A 27145-nucleotide genomic window follows, 5' to 3' on the forward strand; every position below is an offset into this window, starting at 1 on the left:
TTGGAAAAACTCAGCAGGTCTGGCAGCATCCGTGGAGAGAAAGCAGAATTAACGTTTCGGGTCAAAAGACCCTTCTTCAAAACTGAGTTATTATAGCATGGGATCCTATATATCTATCTGTCATCTATTATAACTCTGATCAAGAGTAATCGAGTCTCGAAACGTTAGCTTGCTCTCTCTTCACGGATGCTCTCTGACCCCCTGTGATCTCCAGCGTTTGTTATTTTCAATACAGCTTCCAGCACTTTCAGTAATTTGCTCCTCTATCATAATCTAGCCAGGCTGCCAGGGCTAAAGCGCAAGAGCCCATTATCGTAAGCTGTCGAAATGTAGGAGGAAAGAAGTGAGAGACGAGTGTATGAAATAAACAAGAACGTGTAGCTTTACGAGGACTGATAGGCTTTGCTCGTTGACCACCACTGCCATGTTCCATCTTTCCAATTACTCACCACCCCACTCCCCTCCCCACCAGACAAACAGCTGAGCGCTGCGCGTGCTCTGTTAGCGTGGCCGTGATTGGTCAGAGTGGACACGGCGGACGCGGGGATTGGTTGGAGCGAGGAGGAAATGGATACAACGTGAACACGTAACCGGCTGTGTCAATTTCTCGGTGAAGTCAGCCCTGGGCTTTATGGATAAGGCAATTGAACAAGACCACTGACCAGCTTTTTAATTTTCACTTTTCTATTCTGTTTTGTTACATTAATGGTCACAACAATATGCTGACGGTGACCAGGCTGATATCAATCCTCTTGCTATTCTCTGGGCCAGTCTGGGGCGACGATGATTCCGATTGGGTGAAACTCCCCAATACATGTGAAGGTTTGTGTCCCACTTCTTACTACACTGTTGGCTGCTGCACTTATTACACATACACTGACAAACGTTCCGTGCTTTAAGACTATATTTTTTTTGTTTAAAAATCAGTATTCACCCTCCGAACAGTATAAAAAGGGATAATCGGGAATTATTACCATTCATTGTAGGAAAAAATGTTTGTAGTGTATTTCATAATTTCTTTAACAAATTATCTGCCGGGAACATTTTGGCACTATTCGAAAGCAGGGCTACTTCCCCTTATGGGTCCATGATACTTATTAAAATGAACTGCACCCTGATTTGGCTACTATGCCCAATGTGGAAAACAGCAGTACAATAGAACTTCTCAGTGTGCTTCTAATGGTTATAGGCTTTCATGCAGAATATTCAGATTCCAGTTTGATTTTATTGAGTACGCAGAGTTAAAAGTGGAATTGATGGAAAAGGGGAAGAGAAACTACTTTTTTCAAGAGTACTTTTAAGCTTTCTGTTATGCTGCATGCACTGCTGCCAATCCAACTTTATAATATTTCTCATTAGGAACTTTCAACAAAAAGAATAATGTCTGAAACATTCAGATGGTAAGAATAAGGAGCAGGATTGACCAATTCCCCATCAAGCCTGCTACACCTTCAAGAAAATTGTTGGTCATTTGATTGTGGTCTTAACTCCCTTTTCTGCCTATAATCTGCCTCAACCCTGTAAACTTTGACTCCTTTGTATATTAAAAATCTGTCTAATTCAACCTCAAGTACATTCAATTATCCAGGTCGACTTTTCACCTGCTAAAGAGATTCCCTAGTTCTAGATTCCTAGTGTGAGGAAACATCCTCTCAGCTGCCAACCTGTGAAGACCACCGCCGAATCATGTTCTCAATCCTTTCATGTGTGGGAAGTTTCTGCCTAACTACTCTCTCCAGAGCCCTCTGCAGAAACAAGAAAGGCCGTTCTGTCTAGTAGTCCATTCTATGGTTATGTGTCTCTTGAGCTTCTCTTTTTCTCATCTTATCGTAGCCTTCTATTCCCTTTCCCCTTAAGGTAATCTGGAGGAGAGCGTGGACTATTGCCAGACTTGAATTGGATGCTGAAGAAGCAGCATCACATTTCTGCTGTGATGTAGACAGAAAGCTAAAATGATTTAAACATGAATTGTGATTTCACTTGCTCCCATTTCCCTTTGTGCAGTTTCAATGTAACTATATGCTGAAAGTGAACACCAGCTTTCATTTCAGACTGCTGTTCATGTTTTGCAGGTAAACAAGGATTTATGTATGCTGCTGCTCCCAACTGATGTTCGTACTGGATACTTCAGCTTCAGTACCTCAGTCTGTGCTGCAAGTGGGAATTCCAGGTGTCATTGTCAGTTAGGAATTCCCTCTTAAATTGGAAAGCCTCATCCTAAAATGAATCAGAATTGTCAATTGGGAGGTGCAGAAGAAAGATGGAGAATTGATTTTTAATCCCTACTGGGGGAGTGGGATGCCTCTATAAATCTTGGGGATGAGACTTAAGGAAAACGTGCTTCCATCAAAAAGGATGGAGTGAGTGACAACCTCAGCTTTTAGGGAAGTGTTAGATTGATTATTGAATCAGGAAAACATTTGGATTTATCCAATCAAGCATTCCTGGAAATATTCATGAATTTCCAGGGATTCCACAAAATTAAACTATTATGTACTGGGTGGGGGTTGTAGAACTGTGCACTGTGGCAATGTTAAGAACACTTTTTATAGAACTCCCTGAAGTAACTGGCCAAGGATTTTCAGCAGCATCTCAAAACTATGATCTCTTCAATATAACGGGATAAAGGCACCATCACCCCCAGGTTCTCTTCCAAGTCACAAACATTATCCTGACCTGGATGTCTGCTGCTGTCGCTTCATTAGTGTTGGGTCAACATGCTGGAATTGGCTAGCAAACAGCATGATGGGAGTGTATTTCCCACACAGACTGCAATAGTTCAACAAGGTGTCTAAACATCAACTTCTTAAGGACAACTCAGGATGAGCAATAAATATTTGTCCTGACATCCTGAGATTACATTTTTGGAATAAAAATGTGATTTTTTTTCATAGTGCATTGGAAGATTCAATACAAGCAGCTTGTAATTCAGTGCAAATCAGCTGGCTTGTTGAAATCAGAAAGGTCCTGAAATCGGAAATTGGAATGTTATATTAATGTGGAAATAATCAATTTTCAACATTAATATGAGAGTTCAGCAATCTTTATTTTACATCAAACCTTCCTTGGCCACTCTCCTTTCTCTGTGCTTCTGCCCGACCCAACCTTCTGACGTTTTGTACATTCCCTCCTACCCGTTGCTCTGCTCGTTTTTCCACTCACTCAAATACTTTCTTGATCTTGATGTACATTTTTGACTTACCCATCTGTGCCATGTCTTGTGATCTTGTATGTGCTACATATTGACATTTTGTAGTTGATAACAAAGGATTTCAAAAAGTTGGTTTTTGTGTGGGGGAGGGAGTGGGTGATGTGTGGGGAGATGAGTTCTGTACCTCAGCTGGACATACCTTGTTAGAGAATCAGTTTATATTGTAATTTTACTGTCAAATCTTTTTGGCCAAGGCATATGTATTTCACTATGATACGCTATTAGATTGATTTAGTCACATCAAATAAGCATGTTTTGTGGTCTGTGATAGGCTCACTGAGTGTGCAGTCCTCTGTGTCACTTGTTGCTGTTTGACCTCTCACTCATACTTTTGGCTATTATCTTTCAAGTTGTAAAATAGTACGTCGCTAAGCAATTATAATAGAATCATAGTCATACAGCACAGAAATAGGTCTAACTTGTCCATGCCAGCCAGATTTCCTCAACTGAACTAGTCCCATTTGCCTGCTTTTGTCCCATATCCCTCTAAACCCTTCCTATTCATGTACCTGTCCAAGTGTCTTTTAGATGTTGTAATACTATTCACCTCTACCACTTCCTCTAGCAGTTCGTTCCATATATGCACCACCTTCTGTGTGGAAAAAGTTACCCTCCGGTCCCTTTTAAGTCTTCCTCCTCTCATCTTAAGTGCACATCCACTCATTTTGGGCTCCCCTACCCTGAGGAAATGACCTTGGTTATTCACCTTATCTATACCTCTCATGATTTTATAAATCGGTTTACGGTCACCCCTTAGCCTCGTACGTTCCAGGGAAGAAGAAGTACCAGCCTATCCAGCCCCTCCTTATAACTCAAACCCAAAGTCTCAGTAACATGCTTATAAATTGTGTCTGTAGGTTAATAACATCTAAAGTTCCTTTTGTTTTCTGCTTGTTTCAAACTGAATCCAAATTCAATTGTTCCTGTTTTGGGACAGCATTGTCATTTCTTGCATTTCTTTCCGTTTCAGGAAAAAGTCAGAACCGATTGTATTCATTAACTGATGAGCAAAGCAACAATTGAACATAGAACAATGCAGCGCAAATCCAACCCTTCAGCCCTCAATGTTGCACCACACTGTGAACTATTCTAAGCCCATCCCCCTACACTATCCCATCATCATCCATGTGCTTACCCAAGAATTGTTTAAATCTCCCTCATGTGGCTGAGTTGACTACATTAGCAGGTAGGGCATTCCATGCCCTTACCACACTCTGAGTAAAGAACCTGCCTCTGACATCTGTCTTAAATCTATCACCTCTCAATTTAAAGTTATGCCCCCTAGTACAAGCTGACATCATCATCCTCAGAAAATGACTTTCACTGTCTACCCTATATAACCCCCTGGTCATCTTGTATGTCTCTATCAAATCCCCTCCTAACCTCCTTCGTTCCAATGAGAACAGACCCAAGTCTCTCAGTCTTTCCTCATAAGAGCTTCCCTCCAGACCAGGGAACATCCTGGTAAACCTCCTCTGCCTTTACCAATGCTTCCACATCCTTCCTGTAATGGGGCGACCAGAACTGTACACAATATTCCAAGTGTGACCGCACTAGGATTTTGTATAGTTGCAACATGACATTGCGGCTCTGGAACCCAATCCCTCTACCAATGAAACCTAATACACCGTATGCCCTCTTAACAGCACTATCAACCTGGGTTCTGGATTAGTGGTGCTGGAAGAGCACAACAGTTCAGGCAGCATCCAAGGAGCTTCTGTGCTCTTCTAGCACCACTAATCCAGAATCTGGTTTCCAGCATCTGCAGTCATTGTTTTTACCTCGTTGATGTCAACCTTTCAGGGATCTATGTACATGAACTCCAAGATCCCTCTGCATAGCCACACTACCAGGAATCTTTCCATTGACCCACTACTCTGTCTTCCTGTTATTCTTGCCAAAATGAATCACCTCACATTTAGCTGTATTGAACTCCATTTGCCACCTCTCAGCCCAATTCTGCAGTTTATCAAAGTCCCCCTGCAACTTGCAACATTCTTCCACACTGTCCACTACTCCACTGACTTTAATGTCATCTGCAAACTTACTAACCCGTCCGCCTATGCCTGCGTCTAAGTCATTCATAAAAATGACAAACAGAAGGTGGTTGGGAGTTCATTTCAAATTAACAAAAGTGTCGGCATTACTTGAAAAAAACACATTTAATCGAAACATATTCACAGTTCTTCTCTCCCACAGCATTTAATGTTGTTTTCCTATTTAGACATGAAGACATAGGAATGTAAGTAGGTCATTCAGCCCTTCATGTCTGCTCCACCATTCAATGAGATCATGGTTTATCTGATAATCTTCAACTCCACTTTCCTGTGTTATCTCCAAAATCTTTGATTCCTGTAATGATTGAAAATCTGTCTCTGTCAGTGTTGAATATGCTTAATGAGTCAAGTCCTGTGCTACAAAGAAGTCCATAGATTCACTAGCAAGACTCACCTCTGTCTTAAGTGGGTGATACCTTACTCTGAGTTTATGCTGTTTGGTCCCAGATTATCCCACAAGAGGAAACAAACGACTCTGTCAAGCCTCCAAAGAATCTTATTCATTTCAGTAATGTCAGTTTTCATTCTTTAAAACTTTCATGATTACAAACCCAACATACTTAGTCTTTCTTCCTAAGAAAATCCCTCTATACTTAGAATCAGTCAAGCGAGCCTTCACTGGATTGTCTTCAAAGCCAGTATATCTTCCCTTAGAAAATAGGGCTAACACTGTTGCCAGTATTCCAGCTGTGGTCTGACTAGTGCTTTGTACTGTTTTAGCAAGAGCTCTCTCTTTTTACACCCCATTCCCTTTGAAGTAGAGGCCAACAATCAACTGCCTTCTCTATTAGTTACTGTAGTTGGATACTCGATTTTTGTGATTCATAAACAAGGGCTCCCAAATCCCTCTGTTCTATACCTTTCTGCAGACTTTCCCCATTTAAATAATATTCACCTCTTCTGCCAAAGTGCATAACTTCATATTTCCCCACACATTTTTATCCACTCACTTAACCTGTCCACATACGTCTTTGGACTCATTGTGTTGTCCTTAGTACTTGCCTTTGCACCTATTTTTGTATGGCCTACAAGCTTGGGTATAGTACATTCACATCCAAGTTATTAATGTATATTAAGAAATATTTTCAGGGCCAGCAATAACCTCTTTAATATTTGTGAATTGTTCTGTTGAGTGCAATATGAAAAGCTTCAACAAAATGTTTTTTTTCAGCAATACTCAAGTTCCCTACTACCAAATGACTATTTAAAATTGTCAGTCTTTCTAAGATGACTGTCATGGTGCATAGAAATATTAAACTGATAGCATAGTGCTGTTTTAAGATTTGAATTAAGGTGTTTTGTTAAGGTTGCTTTGAAAAGGTTTTGCTCTGCACATCTATCAGTGAATGCTTGGGGTACTTGATAAAAGCTAATGTGGCAAAAAAAAACCATGGCATTGTTCTGGCACAGAGGAAGGCCATTTGGCTCATTGTGCCTGCACTGCTTCTGATCCCATAACCCTGCACACCATTTCCATCCAAATAATCATCCACTGCTCTCTTTCGTGCCTCAGTTGAACCTTCTTCCACCACATTTCCAGGCAGTATATTCCATACTGTAGCTACTGACTGTATGAAAACAGTTTTTTTGTCACATCACCCTTGTTTTGTTTGCAAGTTACTTTAAGTCTATGCTCTCTCATAAAAGAAAAAAAAACACAACATGAACAGGAACAGCTTCTCCATAACTACTCTATCCAACCTGGTCATGATTTTGAAAACCTTTTATCAAATCTCCTGTCAGCCACCTTCTTTCCAATGGGAACAATCATAACTCCTTCAATCCATCTTCATAATTGAATAACAGCATTAAAAATCACTCATTTGAGCACAATACTGTGATCACTGCACTATTATAAAACAAGATCACTGTCAACATTTCGTTCTTAAGCTATTTGAAAGAGATAGATAAGTCAGTGTTTCATGTGGGACGCCTCATGCTGGAGAAGGTTATCTAAGAGTACAATGGGATCTTGATCAACTGGGCCACTGGGTTGAGGATTGGCCAATGAAGTTTAATTTCAAAGAATGCAAGATGTTGCATTTTGGTAAGACAGACCAGGGCAGGACTTACACAGTTAGTGGCAGGGACCTTGGGAGTGTTGTTGAACAGAGAGATCTAGGGGTGCAGGTACATTGTTCCTTAAAAGTGGCATCACAGGTAGACAGGATGGTGAGGAGATGTTTGGCATGCTTGTTGGCCCTGAAAAAGGTTTATACACGAAACATTGACTTCTCCATCTCTTGATGCTGCCTGGCTTGTTCTGGTCTTCCTGCTTGTGTTCATTGGTCAGAGTTTTGAATACAGCAGATGGGATGTCATGATACAGTTGCACAAGACAATGATAAGGCCACAATTGGAGTACTGCACACAATTCTAGTTGCTCGCCTATAGGAAGGATATTATTAAACTAGATACTGTGTCGCAAAGATTTACAAGGATTTTACCGAGACTGGAAGGTTTGTGTTATAAGAAGAGGCTGGATAGCCTGGGACTTATTTTCCTGGGGCGTACGAGGCTGGGGGGTGACTTTATAGAGGCTTATACCATCATGAGGCGGCATAGATAAGGTGAATAACCAAGGTTTTTTCCCTGAGGGCTAAAACTAGAGGGCATAAGTTTAAGGTGAGAGTAAGATTTAAAAGGACCTGCAGGGCAATGTTTTCACACCAGAGAGTGGTGCCTATGTGGAATGAACTGCTAAAGGAAGTGGTAAAGGTAAATACACTTACAATATTTAAATATATTAGGACAGGTTAATGGGTAGGAAGGTTTAAGAGGGATATAGCCCAATTGCAGGCAAGTAGAACTAGTTCAGATTCGGGAAACGTGGATGGCATGGACTAGTTTTGCCAAAGGGCCTGTTTCCATGCTGTACCCTTTTGACTCTAGAAATGGCCAATCTATGTAATCAAGATGGCCAAAAGGATTTAAAAACCAAATTGAATAGTTTTATAACTCTCATCAACAGTTTACTTACATTCTCATTAAATGTCTATTTACAAAATATTTAGTAGATTTTCACATTTGTTTTGATTGCGAAATATTTAGAACACTTTTCTTTCTTATATATGTCAGAATTCCTTTCACTGCAATATATCTTTGGGTCAGTTACATGGCCTTTGGATCCACAATAAATTGAATAATGTTGTTCACCCTTTCAACTGACCATGTTGGTCACCTGGGGTGTTTGCTATGGTTCCAGGAGATGATTGTTAATACCGATCTAAGTCCTGAAGATATTGCTGCAAACCGGACAGAATGGCAAGACAATAGAGTTTTGCAGGAGTTCCTGGCTTGGAATTTCCTCAACGTGCAATTCCTCTCTATGACTTGGTGCACTTGCTTTCAAAGGAGTCTGCAGCCTATTTTATTTGTATCAGGTGCAGTAATCCAGCTGCTTCCAGGACTCCGTGGTTGGTTTCAAAACTAAACACAGCTTTCAGAGTGTTTTTGTAGCACTATCCTTGAGAAATGTAACAGCACACCCCAGATTCGAGCTCTCTCTTCATGATTAATGTTGGTAAGCATGGATCATGCAATCTGGCTATGTGATCAATCCAGCTCAGCTCAAAGAATGTAACATACAGTGTTCCTTCTCTAATGTAATAACAGAGTCTGCATTTTTGATTATTCTTTCTTTTGATATCTTTTTTTACACTCTTTAGTGTGCAAATACCTTGCTGTGGAATTGAAATTGGCTTTTGAAGAAACAGGAAAAACCAATGAGGTGATTGATACCAAATACGGCTTTCTGGAAGGAAAGAGTTCGAAAATAAAATACAGGCACTCGTAAGCAATTTCCTGCAAGTTCACTTTTTCTTGAGGGATACTGGTGTTTTTACTTCATCAGGATAAGAGGGATTTAGTTTTCTTTCTGGACCTGCTAAAAACACAATTGGATAATCTGCTGCTAGGCTTCATCTGAAGACATTTCGAATTTGTTGTTCGCAAATACAGTCACATTCATTCATATGGCAAAGATTGGTTGATGTAGAAGGCAGATTACTGTTCTTTGTTTTTGGCTGAATTCAAACTCCCGTCTGAGAAGGAGAGAATTTAGAAAATCTCCTTTATCTGCTGGCTGAAATTTCCTTTAAATTAATTTACATAGAACATTACAGCGCAGTACAGGCCCTTCGGCCCTCGATGTTGCGCCGCCCTGTCTTACTAATCGGACGCCCATCCATCTACACTATTCCATTTACATCCATATGCCTGTCCAATGAAGACTTAAATTTGGCACAACTTCAACTATATCTTTAATTGACAGAAGCTCATTGCATCAAATTACCTTTCAATTTTCAATTGTGCTCAGAAAACTGTAGAAATGATCAGTGTTTGGGAAGTAGGATTGTTATTTTGGAACAACCAGGGATGAGATTCTGAAATGGGAGTTTGAACATGTTGCAGGAAAGTAGAATTTACTTTGGTCTGTATTTGGTTCTGTTGGATCTGACCTGATGTAGGTATTCATACTGGGTGTAAGAAAATTGTCAAGCACTGACTCATAATCTTTACTTTGAGAAACAGAAAATTCACCTTCTCACTGGTAAGAAAGTAAAAGCTAGCTGACCGTTTTTAAAAGGGCAATGTTTCAATTAATGATGGGGAAATTATGGGGGAAGATTCTTCGGGGCAGGATTTTCTCACATTTGGAGAAGAATGCACTTATTGTGGATAGTCAGCACAGCTTTAGATTAGATTACCCACAGTGTGGGAACAGGCCCTTCAGCCCAACCAATTCACACCAACCCTCCAGGGAGTAACCCACCCAGATCCCTGTCCCTCTAACTAATGCACCTAACACAATGGACAATTTAGAATGGCCAATTCACCTGATCTGCACTTCTTTGGACTGTGGGAGGAAACAGGAGCACCCGAAGGAAACCCACACAGATACTGGGAGAATGTGCAAACTCCACATAGACATCACCCGAGGCTGGAATCAAACCTGGGACCCTGGTGCTGTGAGGCACCAGTGCTAACCACTGAGCCACTGTACCGCCCCCTTTGTACAGGGAGGCCTTGTCTCACAAATTTGATTGACTGTTTTAAGGAATGAATATACTTGATGGGGGTAGAGCAGTGGATGTTGTCTACATGGGCTTCACTAAAACATTTGACAAGGTGCCTCATGGTAGGCTGGTATAGGAGATTAACTCAGATGGGATCCATGGTGAGTTGGCAAGTTGGAAACAAAATTGGCTTGGTCATAGAAGACCGAGGGGTGGAGGGGTATTTTTCTGACTGGAGATCTGTGACCAGTGGTGTCCCATAGGGATCAGTGCTGACACCAGTTTTGTTTGTAGTATAAATAAATTATTTGGATGAAAATGTGGGTGATCTGATTAGTAAGTTTTGTAGACAACACATTATGGATAGTGAAGAAGATTGTCAAAGGATAAGCAGATTATAGATCAGTTGGAAATTTGGACGGAGAAATGGATTTCAATCTGGATAAGTGTGAGTTGATGCATTCTGGGAGGTTAACTGTGAGAGGAAGGTATACCGTAAATGCAGGACCTTTAGGAGCACTGACATAGGGAGGAATCTTGAGGTGCAACTCCATAGCTCCCTGCAAGTGGCAACAGAAGTGGATAAGGTGGTAAAGAAGGCATATGGCATGTTTGCTTTCATTGGTTAGGGCACAAAATGTCAAAGTTCGTAAATATGTTGCAGCTGTATAAAACTTTAGTTCGGCCAAATTTAGTATAAGGATGCGGAGGCTTTGGAAAGGGTGCAAAAGAAGTTTACCGGGATGTTGCCTGGATCAGATTGTATTATCTATGAGGAGAGGTTGGACAAACTTGGATTGTTTTTGCTAAAGTGTCAGAGACTGAGGTGTGACCTGATAGCAATATGAACGTTTATGAGAGGCTTGGATAGTGAATTGTCAGTGAATTTCTTGGGTGGAAATGTCACATAATAGGCGGCAAAAATTTACAGTGGGAGGGGAAGAGTTTAAAGGAGATATGTGAGGCAAGTTTTTCACCCAGAGGGTGGTAACAGCAGATACTTTATCAATGTTCAAGAGGTATTTAGAGAGAGACAGGTGAACAGGCAGAGAATAGAAGGATATGGATCACATAAAGGCAAATGAGATTTAGAATGGCAACATGGTCAGCACAGACAGGGTGGGCTGATCCTGTGGTGTACTGTTTTATGTGCTATGTGGACTGGTGGAGAGTTTTGAATAATTTCCCCAGTAGTTTTCTTGTGTTATTTTCTAAACCGAAGTATCTAAAACTAGTCTTTCTTCATAGGGAGCAAATTATGCATCACGGGCCTCTACAGTGGTTGAATTAATACAACGTAGGTTTAACAGGTTAACCTTGACTCCAGTAAATTGCTGTCAGGAGAAAATATGGGAAACCTACCATTACGTACGTTAGAAAAATAACATGACACTAGCAACTGAGAGGAAACTAGACTGATTTGAGAGATCACAAGGATTTGATTATGTGGAACAATTATGTGAATTGGCATGTTCTTACTGGAAGAAGAGAGGTAATAATAACTTTGTTTAGGATTCTACAGAATTAGATAATTTTGTCCAGAACTAGCAAACATAGATTGTATTTGTAGGATTTATATAATAAATGAAAGAAGAAAGCTAATGTAAAAGTAGCGGGCAAGAATGGGAGGAATAAAGAGATGAGGATTTGAGTGCACCTTTGGAGAAAATACTTCTGGTCAGTTTTTTGAGGGGAAGGGAAGAAGAGAGTTACTGAGAAATGTTTAAGCCATGGAACTGCAGTGCATGAATACACAACCTTTTATTCGTAGACATTGGAAGACCAAGAATACCTTGATATCAACAGAATAAGGTATACGAGTATGTAATACCAAAGGAGATATTTGTGATGGGTGGAGTGAGACTATGGGGCAATTTGAAAGTGAAGGTGAAAACTTTAAAACCATGAGGAGATGTAGTTGTTATAATTCTATAAGTCAGGTGACGAAGGATAAAACTAGAGCTAATTTTTATACACTTTTTAGAAGCATTTATTTACAGAAGTGCACCTTTACAAACTAGCATCTCCAATTCATCACCTACAGTTTGTTTATATTTAGTATGGCAAAAGGCTAGGTTTGTTACATTGGGGTCAGAAAGTAAAGTACTCTAATATAACAAAAAGACTTCTTGTTAACAATGTATGCATTTTATTTTCTTAAAGTGACATCCGGTTGATTGAAGTAACTGAAAACATTTGTAATCGATTGCTGGAATATAATTTACATAAGGAGCGAAGTGGGAGTAATCGCTTTGCCAAGGTAAGTGCTACTGAGTCTGTCCTTCAATGAAGAGACGTTTTATTCCACATTTTGCTTGGTGCCATTCTAGACCTTGTGTTTGATATATAGTGGCATTCATGTTGAAGGATGTTTGCTTGTGACAAAGTGACTGCAAATGTACTCAGTCACAGCTCATCATTGACTTTGTCGTTTGTTCTTGGAATTTGGACGACGTGGCTGGAAGAACGTTTATTGCCTATCTCTAGTTGCCTTGAGAAGCTGGTGGTGCTACCTTCTAAAGGAACAAGTGCAGTTTTGGTGCTGATGTTCCTCCTGTGGTGTTGGGCAGAGAATGTCAGTAATTTGATATAGAGCTTATTGTGCTCTGAACCACCTATTGGGAATGCATCAGTTCACTGTTTTGACCCACTTAGGGGTCTGCAGCACCCTGTCTTGCTAGTCAGTACCACCTCCAGGTTCCCCTCAGTCCAGGGTGCAGTTGGGGCACTGAGGTGATAGCAGGGCCTGTGCATCCCTGTGCCAACCCGCCCACCCCCATCTCCCACTCTCTGGCTGACGGCGTGTTGATCTCTGTTGTTCTCGGTAACTTTTCCTCCCCTCTCTTAGGGGTAGCAGCCTTGGGTGTGGGAGTTCCTGCAGTGGCCTGTGAAGGTCCTGGAGGATGTATGAGGGAATGGTGACAGATGGCATCTGCAGCACAGTCAGAGAGGACGGCTGCACCAGTGTCAGTCTGCCTGGTGACAGGTTAGTAGGGGCTCTGTGTAGTAGGCACTGTAGGTCTGGGCATTGGAAGCAGCCTCAAATTAGAATAGCACCAATCGGGGTGGCTAGGTATGTGGTAAACAACATTCAAAGGAATCTTGGACCGGATCATTAACAGGATTTCAGGCCCCAATGACTTAGTGACGTTAAATTGAAACGTTGTTAAATGGGACAGCAATAAGCACAGACTCCCTGTAGTCTGTAGGGAAGGATAGCTCAAAAATAATTCTCAATCAAAAGGCTCTTATCTTAGATAACACGATGTAGTTTATTAATCTCAAAATATATACAGGTCACATTAACAATGTTCTATTCCTAACAAGGGGTTGGTAAGACACCTGACTCTGTGACAAGACTGGGATAGACTCCAGTTGCTGCCTGCCTGAGCTCTCATATTGCCAAACTGCCCAATGCTCCACCCAATTGCTGGGTTAGACATGAAACAGCAGAGTTTTTACGTAGCTCAGATTAACCCTTTCAGATCCATTACTGTGTCCAACAAACAATCAGTGAAATACATACTTTTGGTTTGTTTGGTTCATTTGCTAAGGTTGAAATCTGCTCAAGACCGTGACAAGATGAATTATAGACTGGATTGTTAAAATTCAATATTTTCTTGTCTGAAAGCAATGAAAGAATTAAAGTGCCCAGGTAGGAAGTGGTTGTGATATTACAGAACTGTAGTTTTGTTCTGATTAATTAATCTATTTAAATAACATCAGTAAGTATGTATGGAACAAACTGCTAGAGGAGATGATGGAGGCATTTAAACATTTAAAAGACATCTGGATGGGTACATGAATAGGATATGGGCCAAATGCTGGCAAATGGGATGAGATTAATTTAGAATATCTAGTCAGTATGGGTGAGTTGGACTGAAGGGTCTGTTTCTGTGCTTTACATCTCTTTGACTCTTTGAACTTGCCTAAAGAGGCTTCACGTCAGATCTCAAGATTGTATTACCAATGCACGCATGCACATTTTTAGAATACAGCAGCGCGAGGAAAGTTCATACTTTTTTGATAAAGGCAGATGTCGTTTCTGCCCATGCATGAATCTGGACATGCCCAGGAGGATGGTAGTAGGGGAACAGATTGAGAACAAGATGTCTAACATCAACAGATTCTTCTGCATGGCCTTACAGGAGTGGAACTGCAACCTTTTGCATTACACAAATTTAAAATCTGCTTTTCTGGGCCAGTGAGGATGTTTTGCAGTAATTATAAAATTAGTTGATTGCTATTTTATTCAACAAGGTGTAACTTTTTTCAAAGGATTTTGCAGTAAGACTAATGGAAGTTATTGCCAGTTCAGTGATTTCTCATTAATTGCCATCTCTGGACTTAACAGTGCATCATCTTAATGATAAAATTACTGCCAATGACTTCTGAATTTTTGGGTTATTCTTTGTGGATGTGGATTTCTCAGATTGTTGTATAGGCCCTTGAGTAATGATGGTGATTACTCAATCATTACCATGCAAAGTTCAAGCCATTAAAGATCTCCTTGTCTTTATATTCTTTTATATTCTTTTAAGGCTGAAAAACCAGACCAATTTACTGGGTGGCACGGTGGCACAGTGGTTAGCACTGCTGCCTCACAGCACCAGAGACCCAGGTTCAATTCCCGCCTCAGGCGACTGACTGTGTGGAGCACATTCTCCCTGTGTCTGCGTGGGTTTCCTCCGGGTTCTCCAGTTTCCTCCCACAGTCCAAAGATGTGCAGGTTAAGTGAATTGGCCATGCTAAATTGCCCATAGTGTTAGGTGTAGGGGACTGGGTCTGGGTGGGTGCGCTTTGGTGGGTCGGTGTGGACTTGTTGGGCCGAAGGGCCTGTTTCCACACTAAGTAATCTAACCTGATCACTTAACAGATTTAGGGATCATTGACCCAGTAATGTCACAAAGTGATCCATTACTGCCAGTGAGATAAATCATATCTTCAGAGCAGCCAGTCTGAATGTTATGTGGAGCACCCAGTAATACAAGGTCCCTCTTTTATCCTGTAAATTAAAATTTTCCTTTTAAGTATGGAAAAAGTGAGTCACTGAAAAAGACCATAGATGACAAGAAACAGGAACAGGAGTAGGCCGTTTGGCCCCTTGAGTCCTGCTATGCCATTGAGTAGGATCATGGCTGATCCCACACTCCTCACATCCATTTTCCTGTCCTTTCCCCGTCATCCTTGATTCTCCTACTGATCAGGAATCTATCTCAGCCTTAACTATACACAATAACTCTGCCCAAAGGTCTCTGTGGCAAAGAGCTCCAAAGACTCTCAACCCTCGAAGAGAAGTAGTTCCTCCTCATCTCAGTATTAAAGTGGTGCCCCTTTATTTTGAAGCTATGGCCTCTGATTGTGGATTCTCCAATGTGGGGAATTATTCTCTCCGCATTTACCCTGTCAAATCCCTCAAGAATCCTATATGTTTCAATGAGATCACCTCTTATTCTTCTAAACCTCAGTGAGTAGAGTCTCAAACTGTTTAGTCATTGCTGATAGGACAACAGGGACCATCCTAGTGAACCTTCCCTGAATTGCTTCCAATGAATTGTTGCAGTACTCTAGATGTGGTCTCACCAGCACCTTGTACAGTTGCAGTAAGACTTCCCTACTCTTATATTCCTACCTCTTGAAATAAGGGCCAACATTTCATTCGTCTTCCTGCTGACCAATTTACTGATTTTGATTTGGGAGAGGTGGCCAGGAGATCAGAATAATGTGTGGTACTGTAAAGTAAGCAATAAGCTACAAACAATGGTAGAATGTATCTTTTATAATAAAGAAAGAGGAGAAATAGCACTGAGTGCAGAGTTATTAAGCTTTATTTTCTTTCTTTCCGCTTAAGGGAATGAGTGAGACATTCCAGACTCTCCATGGTCTTGTTCATAAAGGTGTAAAAGTTGTTATGGACATTCCCTATGAGTTGTGGAATGAGACATCAGCTGAGGTCTCTGATATGAAGAAGCAGGTATGTGAAGACCACTTGATCTACAACTCGCAGATTGCGAGTGAAGGGGGGCGATGGTCAAGGAAAAATAATGATACCAAATACAATTATTTTCACTTCGCTTCATGTTTCATTGTGAAATGCACTGACTGCCCTAAGGCCAGGAACATTCTGAATTTGTCACCTGTAGGACATGGAGGTGCTACAAACAGGAGGGGAGAACCTGAATTCCAGCTCCTGATAACTGTCTGGTGATCTTTCCTGAAAGTGTGGACATTTATGTATAGTGATAACATTTGAATTTGGCCATGCTTTTGGCATTTACAGTCCAGCCTTACACATGGGCATGTAAGCAAGGTATTGGAGGATACTCAACATCCGTTGGAACATATCATACACAGTTAACTGCCTTCAGGAAAGTAAGGAAGGATTCTGGGTAATCCAAGATGGAGGACAGGAAAAATTTCTGGCTGTAGGAGCTGCTCCTTTTTTTTGAGGTATTTTAGGTGTTGGAGGTGATTTCCTCGAATTCTAGAATTATATGCTGTTGCATTGTTTTGGAACTTTGGGGAAAAAAAAGTCAAAACAACAGCCGTTTAAAAGGGAGAAGGGCAGACAAAGGAAGCACATGGTGAGGACAGTGCAGGAGAGAGAGAGAAAACCTGCACAGTTACCGCCTTTGCTGTTTGAATTCGTGTATCGCTGGATTTCGGAGTGCATCTGGGAAAATTAACAAACAGTGAAATTCACAACTAATCTTGGAGGGACTGTTACGTGAAGTTCACAGCACAGAATCCGATAAGTAAATTGTTGTTTTAAATCTGTCCAATAGAAAGGCTGCAGTAGTGGGTACAGTGGATTCTTTCTTGATTATATGTTTTTGGAGATAAGTCTCTTGATTAAACTTAAAATATAAGCCATAGCTATTAATTTAATCTGGTGCACTGTTTTGTAGAGGAATAAGACGGTGTTATTTTCTGGGTCTGTAGATTGTGAAGGAGCAAAAATGGCCTTTGCAGTGATATGTACTTCTTGTCAGAGGTGGGAGTTTAAAGAGAGTTTAAGGGTTACTGCGGATTATATCTGCCATAAATGCTGTTGGATGCAAATCTTAACAGATCGAGTGGATCGGTTGGAGAGACAAATCGAAGCGATGAGGAATTTGCAACAGCTACAATATGTGATGGATAGCAGTTATAGGAAGGGGGGAAAGTCTCAGATACAGTCACATAGATGGGTTAACTCCAGGAAGGGTAAGAGAGGTAGGCAACTAGAGCAGGAGTCTTTTGTGGATATATCCATTTCAAACAGGTATGCTGTTTTGGAAAATGTAGGGGGTGATGGATTCTCAGGGGAATGTAGGACAAACGGCCAAGTTTCTCGTATTGAGACTGGCTCTAATGCAACGAGGGGTAAGTCGGCTTCCAAGAGATCAATTGTGTTAGGGGATTCTGTAGTCCGAGATACAGACAGACGTTTCTGTGGCCAGCAGAGGAAAAAGCAGAATAGTGTGTTGTTTCCCAGGTGCCAGGATCAAGGATGTCTCAGAGGGTGCAGATTGTTCTCACGGGGGAAGAGGGGCCAGCAGGAGGTCATTGTCCACATTGAAACCAACGACATTGGAAGGAAAAAGGTTGAGACTCTGAAGGGAGATTATAGAGAGTTAGGTAGAATTTTAAAAAGGAGGTCCTCAAGGGTAGTAATATCTGGATTACTCCCAGTGCTACGAGCTAGTGAGGGCAGGAATAGGAGGATAGAGCAGATGAATGTATGGCTGAGGAGCTGGTGTATGGGAGAAGGATTCACATTTTTGGATCATTGGAATCTCTTTTGGGGTAGAAGTGACCTGTACAAGAAGGACGGATTGTACCTAAATTGGAAGGGGACTAATTTACTGGCAGGGAAATTTGCTAGAACTGCTTGGGAGGATTTAAACTAGTAAGGTGGGGGAGTGGGACCCAGGGAGATAGTGAGGAAAGAGATCGATCTGAGATGAGTACAGCTGAGAACAGAAGTGAGTCAAACAGTTAGTTAGGGCAGGCAGGGACAAGGTAGGACTAATAAATTAAACTGCATTTATTTCAATGCAAGGGGCCCAACAAGGAAGGCAGATGAACTCAGGGCATGGTTAGGAACATGGGACTGGGGTATCATAGCAATTACAGAAACATGGCTCAGGGATGGGCAGGACTGGCAGCTTAATGTTCCAGGATACAAATGCTACAGGAAGGATAGAAAAGGAGGCAAAAGAAGAGGTGGAGTGACATTTTTGATAAGGGATAGCATTACAGCTGTGCTAAGGGTGGATGTTCCCGGAAATACATCCAGGGAAGTTATTTGGGTGGATCTGAGAAATGGATGATCACCTTATTGGGATTGTATTATAGACCCTCCAATAGTCAGAGGGAAATTGAGAAACAAACTTGTAAGGCGATCTAAGCTATCTGTAAGAATAATAGGGTGGTTATGGTAGGGGATTTTAACTTTCCAAACATCAACTGGGACTGCCATAGTGTTAAAGGTTTAGATGGAGAGGAATTTCTTAAGTGTGTACAAGACAATTTTCTGATTCAGTATGTGGATATACCTACTAGAGAAGGTGCAAAATGTGACCTACTCTTGAGAAATAAGGCAGGGCAGGTGACTGAGGCGTCAGTGGGGGAGCACTTTGGGGCCATTGACCATAATTCTATTTGTTTTAAAATAGTGATGGAAAAGGATAGACCAGACCTAAAAGTTGAAGTCCTAAATTGGAGAAAGGCCAATTTTGACGGTATTAGGCAAGAACTTTCAAAAGCTGATTGGAGGCAGATGTTTGCAGGTAAAGGGACGGCTGGAAAATGGGAAGCCTTCAGAAATGAGATAACAGGAATCCAGGGAAAGTATGTTTCTGTCAGGGTGAAAGGGAAGGCTGGTAACTATAGGGAATGCTGGATGACTAAAGAAATTGAGGGTTTGGTTAAGAAAAAGAAGGAAGCATATATCAGGTACAGACAGGGTAGATTGAGTGAATCCTTAGAGTATAAAGAAAGTAGCAGTATACTTAAGAGGGAAATCAGGAGGGCAAAACGGGGACATGAGATAGCTTTGGCAAATAGAATTAAGGAGAATCCAAAGGGTTTTTACAAATATATTAAGGACAGAAGGGTAACTAGGGAGAGAATAGGGCCCCTCAAAGATCAGCATGGCGGCCTAATTGTGGAGCCACAGAAAATGGGGGAGATACTAAATGAATATTTTGCATCAGTATTTACTGTGGAAAAGGATATGGAAGATATAGACTGTCGGGAAATAGATGGTGACATCTTGCAAAATGTCCATATTACAGAGGAGGAAGTGCTGGATGTCTTGAAACGGTTAAAAGTGGATAAATCCCCAGGACCTGATCAGGTGTACCCGTGAACTCTGTGGGAAGCTAGAGAAGTGATTGCTGGGCCTCTTGCTGAGATATCTGTATCATCGATAGTCACAGGTGAGGTGCCGGAAGACTGGAGGTTGGCAAACGTGGTGCCACTGTTTAAGAAGGGTGGTAAGGACAAGCTAGGGAACTATAGACCAGTGAGCCTGACCTCGGTGGTGGGTAAGTTGTTGGAGGGAATCCTGAGGGACAGGATGTACATGTATTTGGAAAGGCAAGGACTGATTCGGGATAGTCAACATGGCTTTGTGCATGGGAAATCATGTTTCACAAACGATTGAGTTTTTTGAAGAAGTAATAAAGAGGATTGATGAGGGCAGAGCAGTAGATGTGATCTATATGGACTTCAGTAAGGCGTTCAACAAGGTTCCCCATGGGAGACTGATTAGCAAGGTTAGATCTCATGGAATACAGGGAGAACTAGCCATTTAGATACAGAACTGGCTCAAAGGTAGAAGACAGGGTGATGATGGAGGGTTGTTTTTCAGACTGGAGGCCTGTGACCGGTGGAGTGCCACAAGGATCGGTGCTGGGCCCTCTACTTTTTATCATTTGCCTAAATGATTTGGATGAGAGCATAAGAGGCACAGTTAGCAAGTTTGCAGATGACACCAAAATTGGAGGTGTAGTGGACAGCGAAGAGGGTTACCTCTGATTACAACAGGATCTGGACCAAATGGGCCAATGGGCTGAGAAGTGGCAGATGGAGTTTAATTCAGATAAATGCGAGGTGCTGCATTTTGGGAAAGCAAATCTTAGTAGGACTTATACACTTAATGGTAAGGTTCTAGGGAGTGTTGCTGAACAAGGAGACCTTGGAGTGCAGGTTCATAGCTCCTTGAAAGTGGATCCGCAGGTAGATAGGATAGTGAAGAAGACATTTGGTATGCTTTCCTTTATTGGTCAGAGTATTGAGTACAGGAGTTGGGAGGTCATGTTGTGGCTGTACAGGACATTGATTAGGCCACTATTGGAATATTGCGTGCAATTCTGCTCTCCTTCCTATCAGAAAGATGTTGTGAAACTTGAAAGGGATCCGAAAAGATTTGGGCGGCACAGTGGCACAGTGGTTAGCACTGCTGCCTCACAGCACCAGAGACCCGGGTTCAATTCCCGCCTCGGGCGACTGTCTGTGTGGAGTTTGCACGTTCTCCCCGTGTCTGCGTGGGTTTCCTCCGGGTGCTCTGGTTTCCTCCCACAGTCCAAAGATGTGCAGGTCAGGTGAATTGGCCACGCTAAATTGCCCGTAGTGTTAGGTTAGGGGTATGGGTGGGTTGCGCTTTGGTGGGGCGCTGTGGACTTGTTGGGCCGAAGGGCCTGTTTCCACACTGTAAGTAATCTAATCTAAACAAGGATGTTGCCAGGGTTGGAGGATCTGAGCTACAGGGAGAGGCTGTACAGGCTGGGGCTGTTTTCCCTGGAGCGTCGGAGGCTGAGGGGTGACCTTATAGAGGTTTACAAAATTATGAGGGGCATGGATAGGATAAATAGGCAATGTCTTTTCCCTGGGGTTGGGGAGTCCAGAACTAGAGGGCATAGGTTTAGGGTGAGAGGGGAAAGATATGAACGAGACCAAAGGGGCAACTTTTTCACGCAGAGGGTGGTATGTGTATGGAATGAGCTGCCAGAGGATCTGGTGGAGGCTGTTACAATTGCAACATTTAAGAGGCATTTGGATGGGTATATGAATAGGAAGGGTTTGGAGGGATATGGGCCAGGTGCTGGCAGGTGGGACTAGATTGGGTTGGGATATCTGGTCAGCATGGACGGGTTGGACCGAAGGGTCTGTTTCCATGCTGTACATCTCTATGACTCTAAGACAAAAGAAAAATTACTTTTGGCTACAAATTTTGACTTGTGATTGGGAATTTTACTCACAAAATGAACACATTGTTTTCAAGATAGGTAGTGGTGGATAATTGTGTTCTGACACTGCTCAGTACAAGGTTGTGTGATGTCATGAAAGCGAATCCAAACATTCTAATACCCTTATTGTATTGACTTTGGGCTCCATCTGCCAGTGTACTACATAGTGACTATGATCTTTATGTAGCTGATCATGACAATATATGTAAAATGTATATGAATCAAAGGTAATTGCTTCTCTGATTTCCAAAAATAAATAAAACCCATTTCATATTGAAACGGCTGGTTTTTCAGTTTTTGAGAAATATTCATATAGTTTATACTGGCACATAGTTTTTGCTTTGGTTGTAGCAGGGAGGGTATGGAATGGTTAATGAGGACCAGGCTATGTCCTACGAATGTCATTCGGAAAATATTGGAGGAAGTAAAAGGGTTGAGGATTCTAACCCTTACAATCAGGAGCAGGAGGAGCACTGAAAGGAGATGGCAGAACATGTGGGACAAGACTGGTTTCTCACACTCCTTTAGAAGTACTTTGCAGCTGTTAAGCTCTGTGCTACGATACCGGTAAATCTAAAACGTATCCTGACTGCTTTGTGTTTGTGAGATATTCTTCACAAAATGCTATTAACCAAAAAAATCCAAGAAATGATCAGGATACCAGTAGTATATCTTTAGACCTTTTTTAGGATTAGTTAGCAATGTAGATAAATATACTTCCCTTTTTAAGCCTTGAAACTGTTGGTGCTTGTCTAACTTACAAGTATGTGTGTGTGTGTGTGTCTCCCTCTCTCCCTCTCTCTCTTTTATAACCCAGTGTGATGTCATGGTGGAAAAGTATGAAGATGTTATTGAGGACTGGTACAAAAATCATCAGGAGGAAGACCTCACCATGTTCCTCTGCGAACGGCATGTTCTGAAGCCCTATGAGACAGGTATAAACCTTTCTAACTCTAGAAGTCCTGAAGACATGCATTGTGTTTAAACTACTTTAAATTTTTGCTGCAGATAGAGAACAACCATAGAAGTGGCCATAGTAACTTCATGAAAGAATAAAACACTGTTTCCCCATCTCTTTTGGAGTGCTTTGGCATCTTTTGACAGTTAAAGGTACAGTTGTATTTGGAGTAACCAATCTATCTGCCAGTTCTGTCGGTACATAAAGATGAAAGAGATACAAAATCTATGACCCCCCAGCGTGTATTTGCTGCTTTTGTCCATAGTCTCTAACATAAAAGGTGATGTTAAATGATGTATCTTTACCATTGGGAGTGGAGACAAATGATATGTTGCATCTGTTGGGGACACATAAACGGAACCATTGCATTTTCACAACGCAGCAATGCAATAATGCATAATTTGTCCTTGATGTGCTAAAGGAAGCAAAAGTAGTTTGCCAAAGGTTCAAGCACAAAAGTGCATCAATAATTAAAGCACTTATTTGAATTTATTTCAGGGTGCTTGAAGGAGATTTGGAGTGGCCAGAAAGGGGACCCTGCAGCGATTGATGAGGAGGAGAAGAAGAAGAAGAAAAAAAAGAAAAAAAGCAAGAGCAAAGAGGATAAGGAAGGGGAAAATAAGAAAGAGAAAAAAGGAAAGAAGATAAAGAAACAAGAGGACACTGACCAAGAAGGAGGAAAAGACATGTCATCTGATGATGAGCAGAACCAACAGAAATCACCTCCATCCCACAGACCTGATGAACTCTAAAGACTGAAGGACTAGGCCAGAAAGTATTGATTCAGAACTGTGTATTAGGCCATTGCTGTTAAGTGGACAGTAACTTAAACCCAGTGGATCAGTTTCAAGAATTTGAATTTAAATAGCTTTAAATTAATCTGATACAGTGGGGGAAAATGTCAGTTTTCTGACTGTTGGTCTGTCTATTTAATAATGATCTACTGCAACAACCTATTTTTTATTGTCCTTTCCAAATTCCAGTGACAGTGATGTCAAATGATACATGGACTGTGTCTTCTGTTTGATTGCTTGAATTGAAGCAAGTTACTGTTGAGGTTTTTATGCTTGAATGCCACTAATCTGCCTTTTTAAGGATATTTTTTAAATGTTCATTCAGTACATAGATCCAAAGTTGTGGGAACAGGAAAATTAATCTGTATCATACCTCCAGAAGTTTAGCCAATGAATGGGAATTTAGAATTAATTTGTCAATTTTGCTTTGTAATTGGGGAATAGAGTCTCTAAATGCTAAAAGAATATGAGGTGTTTTGAAGTGATCATAGTGTTTTGACATTGGATTGAGCAATGTTGTGAGGTGTGCTTGAAAGCAAATCCAATGATTTCCAGATCATCAAAACACTGAAAGAGATCCAGAACATACCAATGTTGAAATATAAAATTAATTTGTAACATTTCACGGTTACTAGTTTTCAGTTTCAAGAAAAGGAGAGGAATTTAGAAATGCATCTCATGTATAGATCTCAACTACCAGCTTAAAAATGTCCACTTATTTAGTTTCTATAAACAAATGATTCTGTTGCATAGAATAACAGCTCCATTGTATACTCAAGACAGATTTGTAGATTTTCCATTTCTTTGGAAAGCCATATGGGATTGCAAAATTACCTCTAAAATGCATTTTTAAAAATTGTGGAGAATTCCATGTAATAAACACAGAACTTGACCTAGTCAGCTTAAATCAATGGCCCTCTTGCTCTAATTTGATGTATGTTGCTAGTGTAAAATGTCAGTTCTGTACACCAGGTGACAAAAATATTTAATTCTTCCACATGCACTACAGTGATTTATTGCTGAACATTGCAATTACATAAATGCATGCATTCAATAACAAATGGGTAACAAATGCTGGCCTTGCCTGGCACACTGATACTCCAGGGATCAAATTTTTAAAATTCTGTCAGCCAATTGGATTTAAATTGGCTGACTGCTTGCTTCTGGTTGGTGCAAAGTCACATGATAAAACTCAGCAGGAAAGGTGAAAAAATGTTCATTGTTTTAAAGATGCAATTTCAATGCAGAATCAGGTCTTGAGGTTTTCATGATCCACTCTCATTAGTGTGATTTTTGAATTTATTTAAATTGATAGAGACAAACGATATACACACATGCTTATGATCCAAATTATTTTTCCCAAATAAAGGACCCTGGATTTGCTGTACTTGGTCTTGCAACAGACACCATTATGTTGATATTAGGAGTTTTCCACTTAACCCACCTGTTGACTTCTGTAAATCAGTATCTAATGGTGGTGTTACTGTTTCTGACAATGGAAAACACTATTAATTTGGGGCACAATGATGTAGAAGTTCACAACATTTATGTTCACAAATATAGAGACATAAACCTCTGGGAGAAGTAATTTTTATATATTTATTAAAACTACAATGATAGCCTTCCTTCTAACCATGTTTGTTGCATGTGGCCTTTAGCTCGTTCTGATTGACTGACTTACTGGGAGCTCAATTTCATAATGTCAGAATAATTTAAAACTACTTAATGACTGGTTACTCCAATAATTTTGAAGTGTTTTTCTAGACTTCTTTGGAAATCATCCAATTTAACTGTTCTTATTCAACTATCAGAAGTATTTGTCACTGGCAGCAGGTGTTAGTCAATATAGGTAGAGTGCTTCAGAATCCCAGAGCAGAGTATGTATGCATTCGCAACTATTCTACCATAACAGGCTCCTGCTGAAGATTGGTGTTTTATACTTCCCTTCTGTCCTCAAACATACAAGGAAAGTGGGTGGGAGTTGTGAAGTTCCTCAGACTCCAGAGGCACTGATTGGTTGGAAAATCACCTAGGTGATCTCTGTTGGGGAAGAATGCTGCAGTGTTATGCAAAACCTGGAATGTAGTTGTTTTTAACTAAAATAAAGGTAAATAAAGAATTGAGGGAAAATGTAAAATGAAACTGTTTATCAGAACTCTTAGAAGCTGGCTGATTAGCTGTATTTTTGTTTTTGTTTGCAGTTTCTAAACCTCAACATTCAATAAATAGCTAACAGTCGTGTATTTAATCTTTATTTACTACAAGTGTGTCCTAAATAATTTCTGGCTAGAATTTTCTTTGTCTGCCTTTTATTAATTTAATTAATTCATCATTGGATAAACCAGGCAAACGTCAACTCTCCTTCCCCCACCTCCTGGTGCAAAGTCTCTTGCTGAACTAATGTTCCAAGTATGGATGAAAGACCCTCTTTTGTCTCTCAGCTAGGAAGATTATTGTGCTTATGTGGGTAAGGTGAATGTTATTCTCAGAAAATACACGTGATATGTCAAATGATTTCTGGCCTTCATTGTAGCACAATTCTGGCAGGACAGGACTTCCCCTTGTCCTGAGATGCCTCATTGGCCCAGCCCATTTCAACACTTACTGTTTGCTTGCTATTTACATGTGTCGGTAGAAGACTTTTGCATTTCCTTGTGTTGTGATCACCACTCCAGTTCCATTCTCTCTGTGCCATGCTTATTTTTCTCTTCCCCTCTCATCCTATTATATTTGACTTGCTTCTTACATGAAGAATTTGCTTAACATGCATCGTTCACCCTCTTTTGTTCATTGTAATCTCTATGTCTTCATTAAAGGAGCTCTGTTTTTGCTCTTCTACCTTTTGAAATTTTTGGAACGTAATATGTTTGAAGCATTTCTTTCTTAAAAAGCATCAGTTGTTCCATTGCAGCCTGCTGTCCATCTCTGGTACAATTTTACCAATGCTAGATCTCTTCACGTTGCATTACAACTAGCCCTCTTCCAATTTAAAATTCTGTGTTAGATTGTCCTTTGCTCTTATCTATTCTATTCTAAGTCTTAAGAAGTGATAATCACTCATACCCACATTTTTCCCTGGTCCACTTCACTTCCCAGCCCAAGATCCAACAATACTTTGAGTTGGGCTGACAATATACTGAACATACTGATTGTGGTGAGATAAAACAAGTGATTGTGGATGCTAGAGACCTGAAACAAAACCAGAAAAAAAACATGCTTGCAGAAATTTCTGTTTTTGTATGATATTGATCAAGGTGGTTCTCCTGAGTACATAGGAAATTACTTGCTCTTGAAACTGGTGTTGAATTTCAAAATTGAGGCCACTGATTCTCTTGTTTGGGCAGTTTCAACTCATGATGCGAGACCACCATATAACTCAGAATTGACTTGCAATCTCAGGTGTGATAGAGTATAGAAATGGATAGGAAAGAGAATGAAAGCTTTTACACAAACACTGTAGGGAGAGTCCTATTTGGAACAGTGATTACCTCATTCTAAGCACAAAATTATCGTCTCAAAACACACGTCCTGAAATCTCAAGTTTGTGATCCCAGTTCTTTCGGATGATCTTCCCAAAAATACAATTAGATATTACTTCCAGGTAGTGTTTTTGGAGTTTTACTATAGGTAGAATATTAAATTCTACTTTTAAACTCTATCTAAAAATCTGAATTTTTGATGGATATCAGATTTTAAATTTCCTGTTTGTTATCCAGAAACTATATGTTTTTCTCATTATAGCTACATTTATTCATTATCTTAACTTCTGAATTGATACTAATAACTTAACGTGCCATTCTTTGATAGAATATTTGGGAGGAAGTGACAACTCCTTCTCCTGGTGGCAAATAATTTAAAATTCTCATTTGC

General features: G+C 40.6%; 1 protein-coding gene across 1 annotated transcript; it reads left to right on the forward strand.

The window, feature by feature from the left end:
• The first annotated feature begins 570 nt into the window (after positions 1-570).
• Positions 571-25523, forward strand: cnpy3 (canopy FGF signaling regulator 3). Its single transcript, XM_072595445.1, has 6 exons — positions 571-822; positions 8937-9060; positions 12450-12546; positions 16138-16260; positions 22341-22458; positions 22980-25523. The coding sequence occupies exons 1-6, from the start codon at positions 720-722 to the stop codon at positions 23231-23233; spliced, it is 819 nt and encodes a 272-aa protein (XP_072451546.1). The 5' UTR covers positions 571-719; the 3' UTR covers positions 23234-25523.
• Positions 25524-27145: the final 1622 nt, after the last annotated feature.

This window comes from Chiloscyllium punctatum, chromosome 25, assembly GCF_047496795.1.
Source record: "Chiloscyllium punctatum isolate Juve2018m chromosome 25, sChiPun1.3, whole genome shotgun sequence".
In the NCBI taxonomy this organism is placed as follows: domain Eukaryota; kingdom Metazoa; phylum Chordata; class Chondrichthyes; order Orectolobiformes; family Hemiscylliidae; genus Chiloscyllium; species Chiloscyllium punctatum.

Coding starts and splice junctions, on each gene's coding strand:
- cnpy3 (XM_072595445.1), top strand. CDS start 720: ATGCTGACGGTGACCAGGCTGATATCAATCCTCTTGCTATTCTCTGGG. Junction 12,547..16,137: donor GGAGTAATCGCTTTGCCAAG/GTAAGTGCTACT, acceptor TTTCCGCTTAAG/GGAATGAGTGAGACATTCCA. Junction 16,261..22,340: donor TCTCTGATATGAAGAAGCAG/GTATGTGAAGAC, acceptor TTTATAACCCAG/TGTGATGTCATGGTGGAAAA.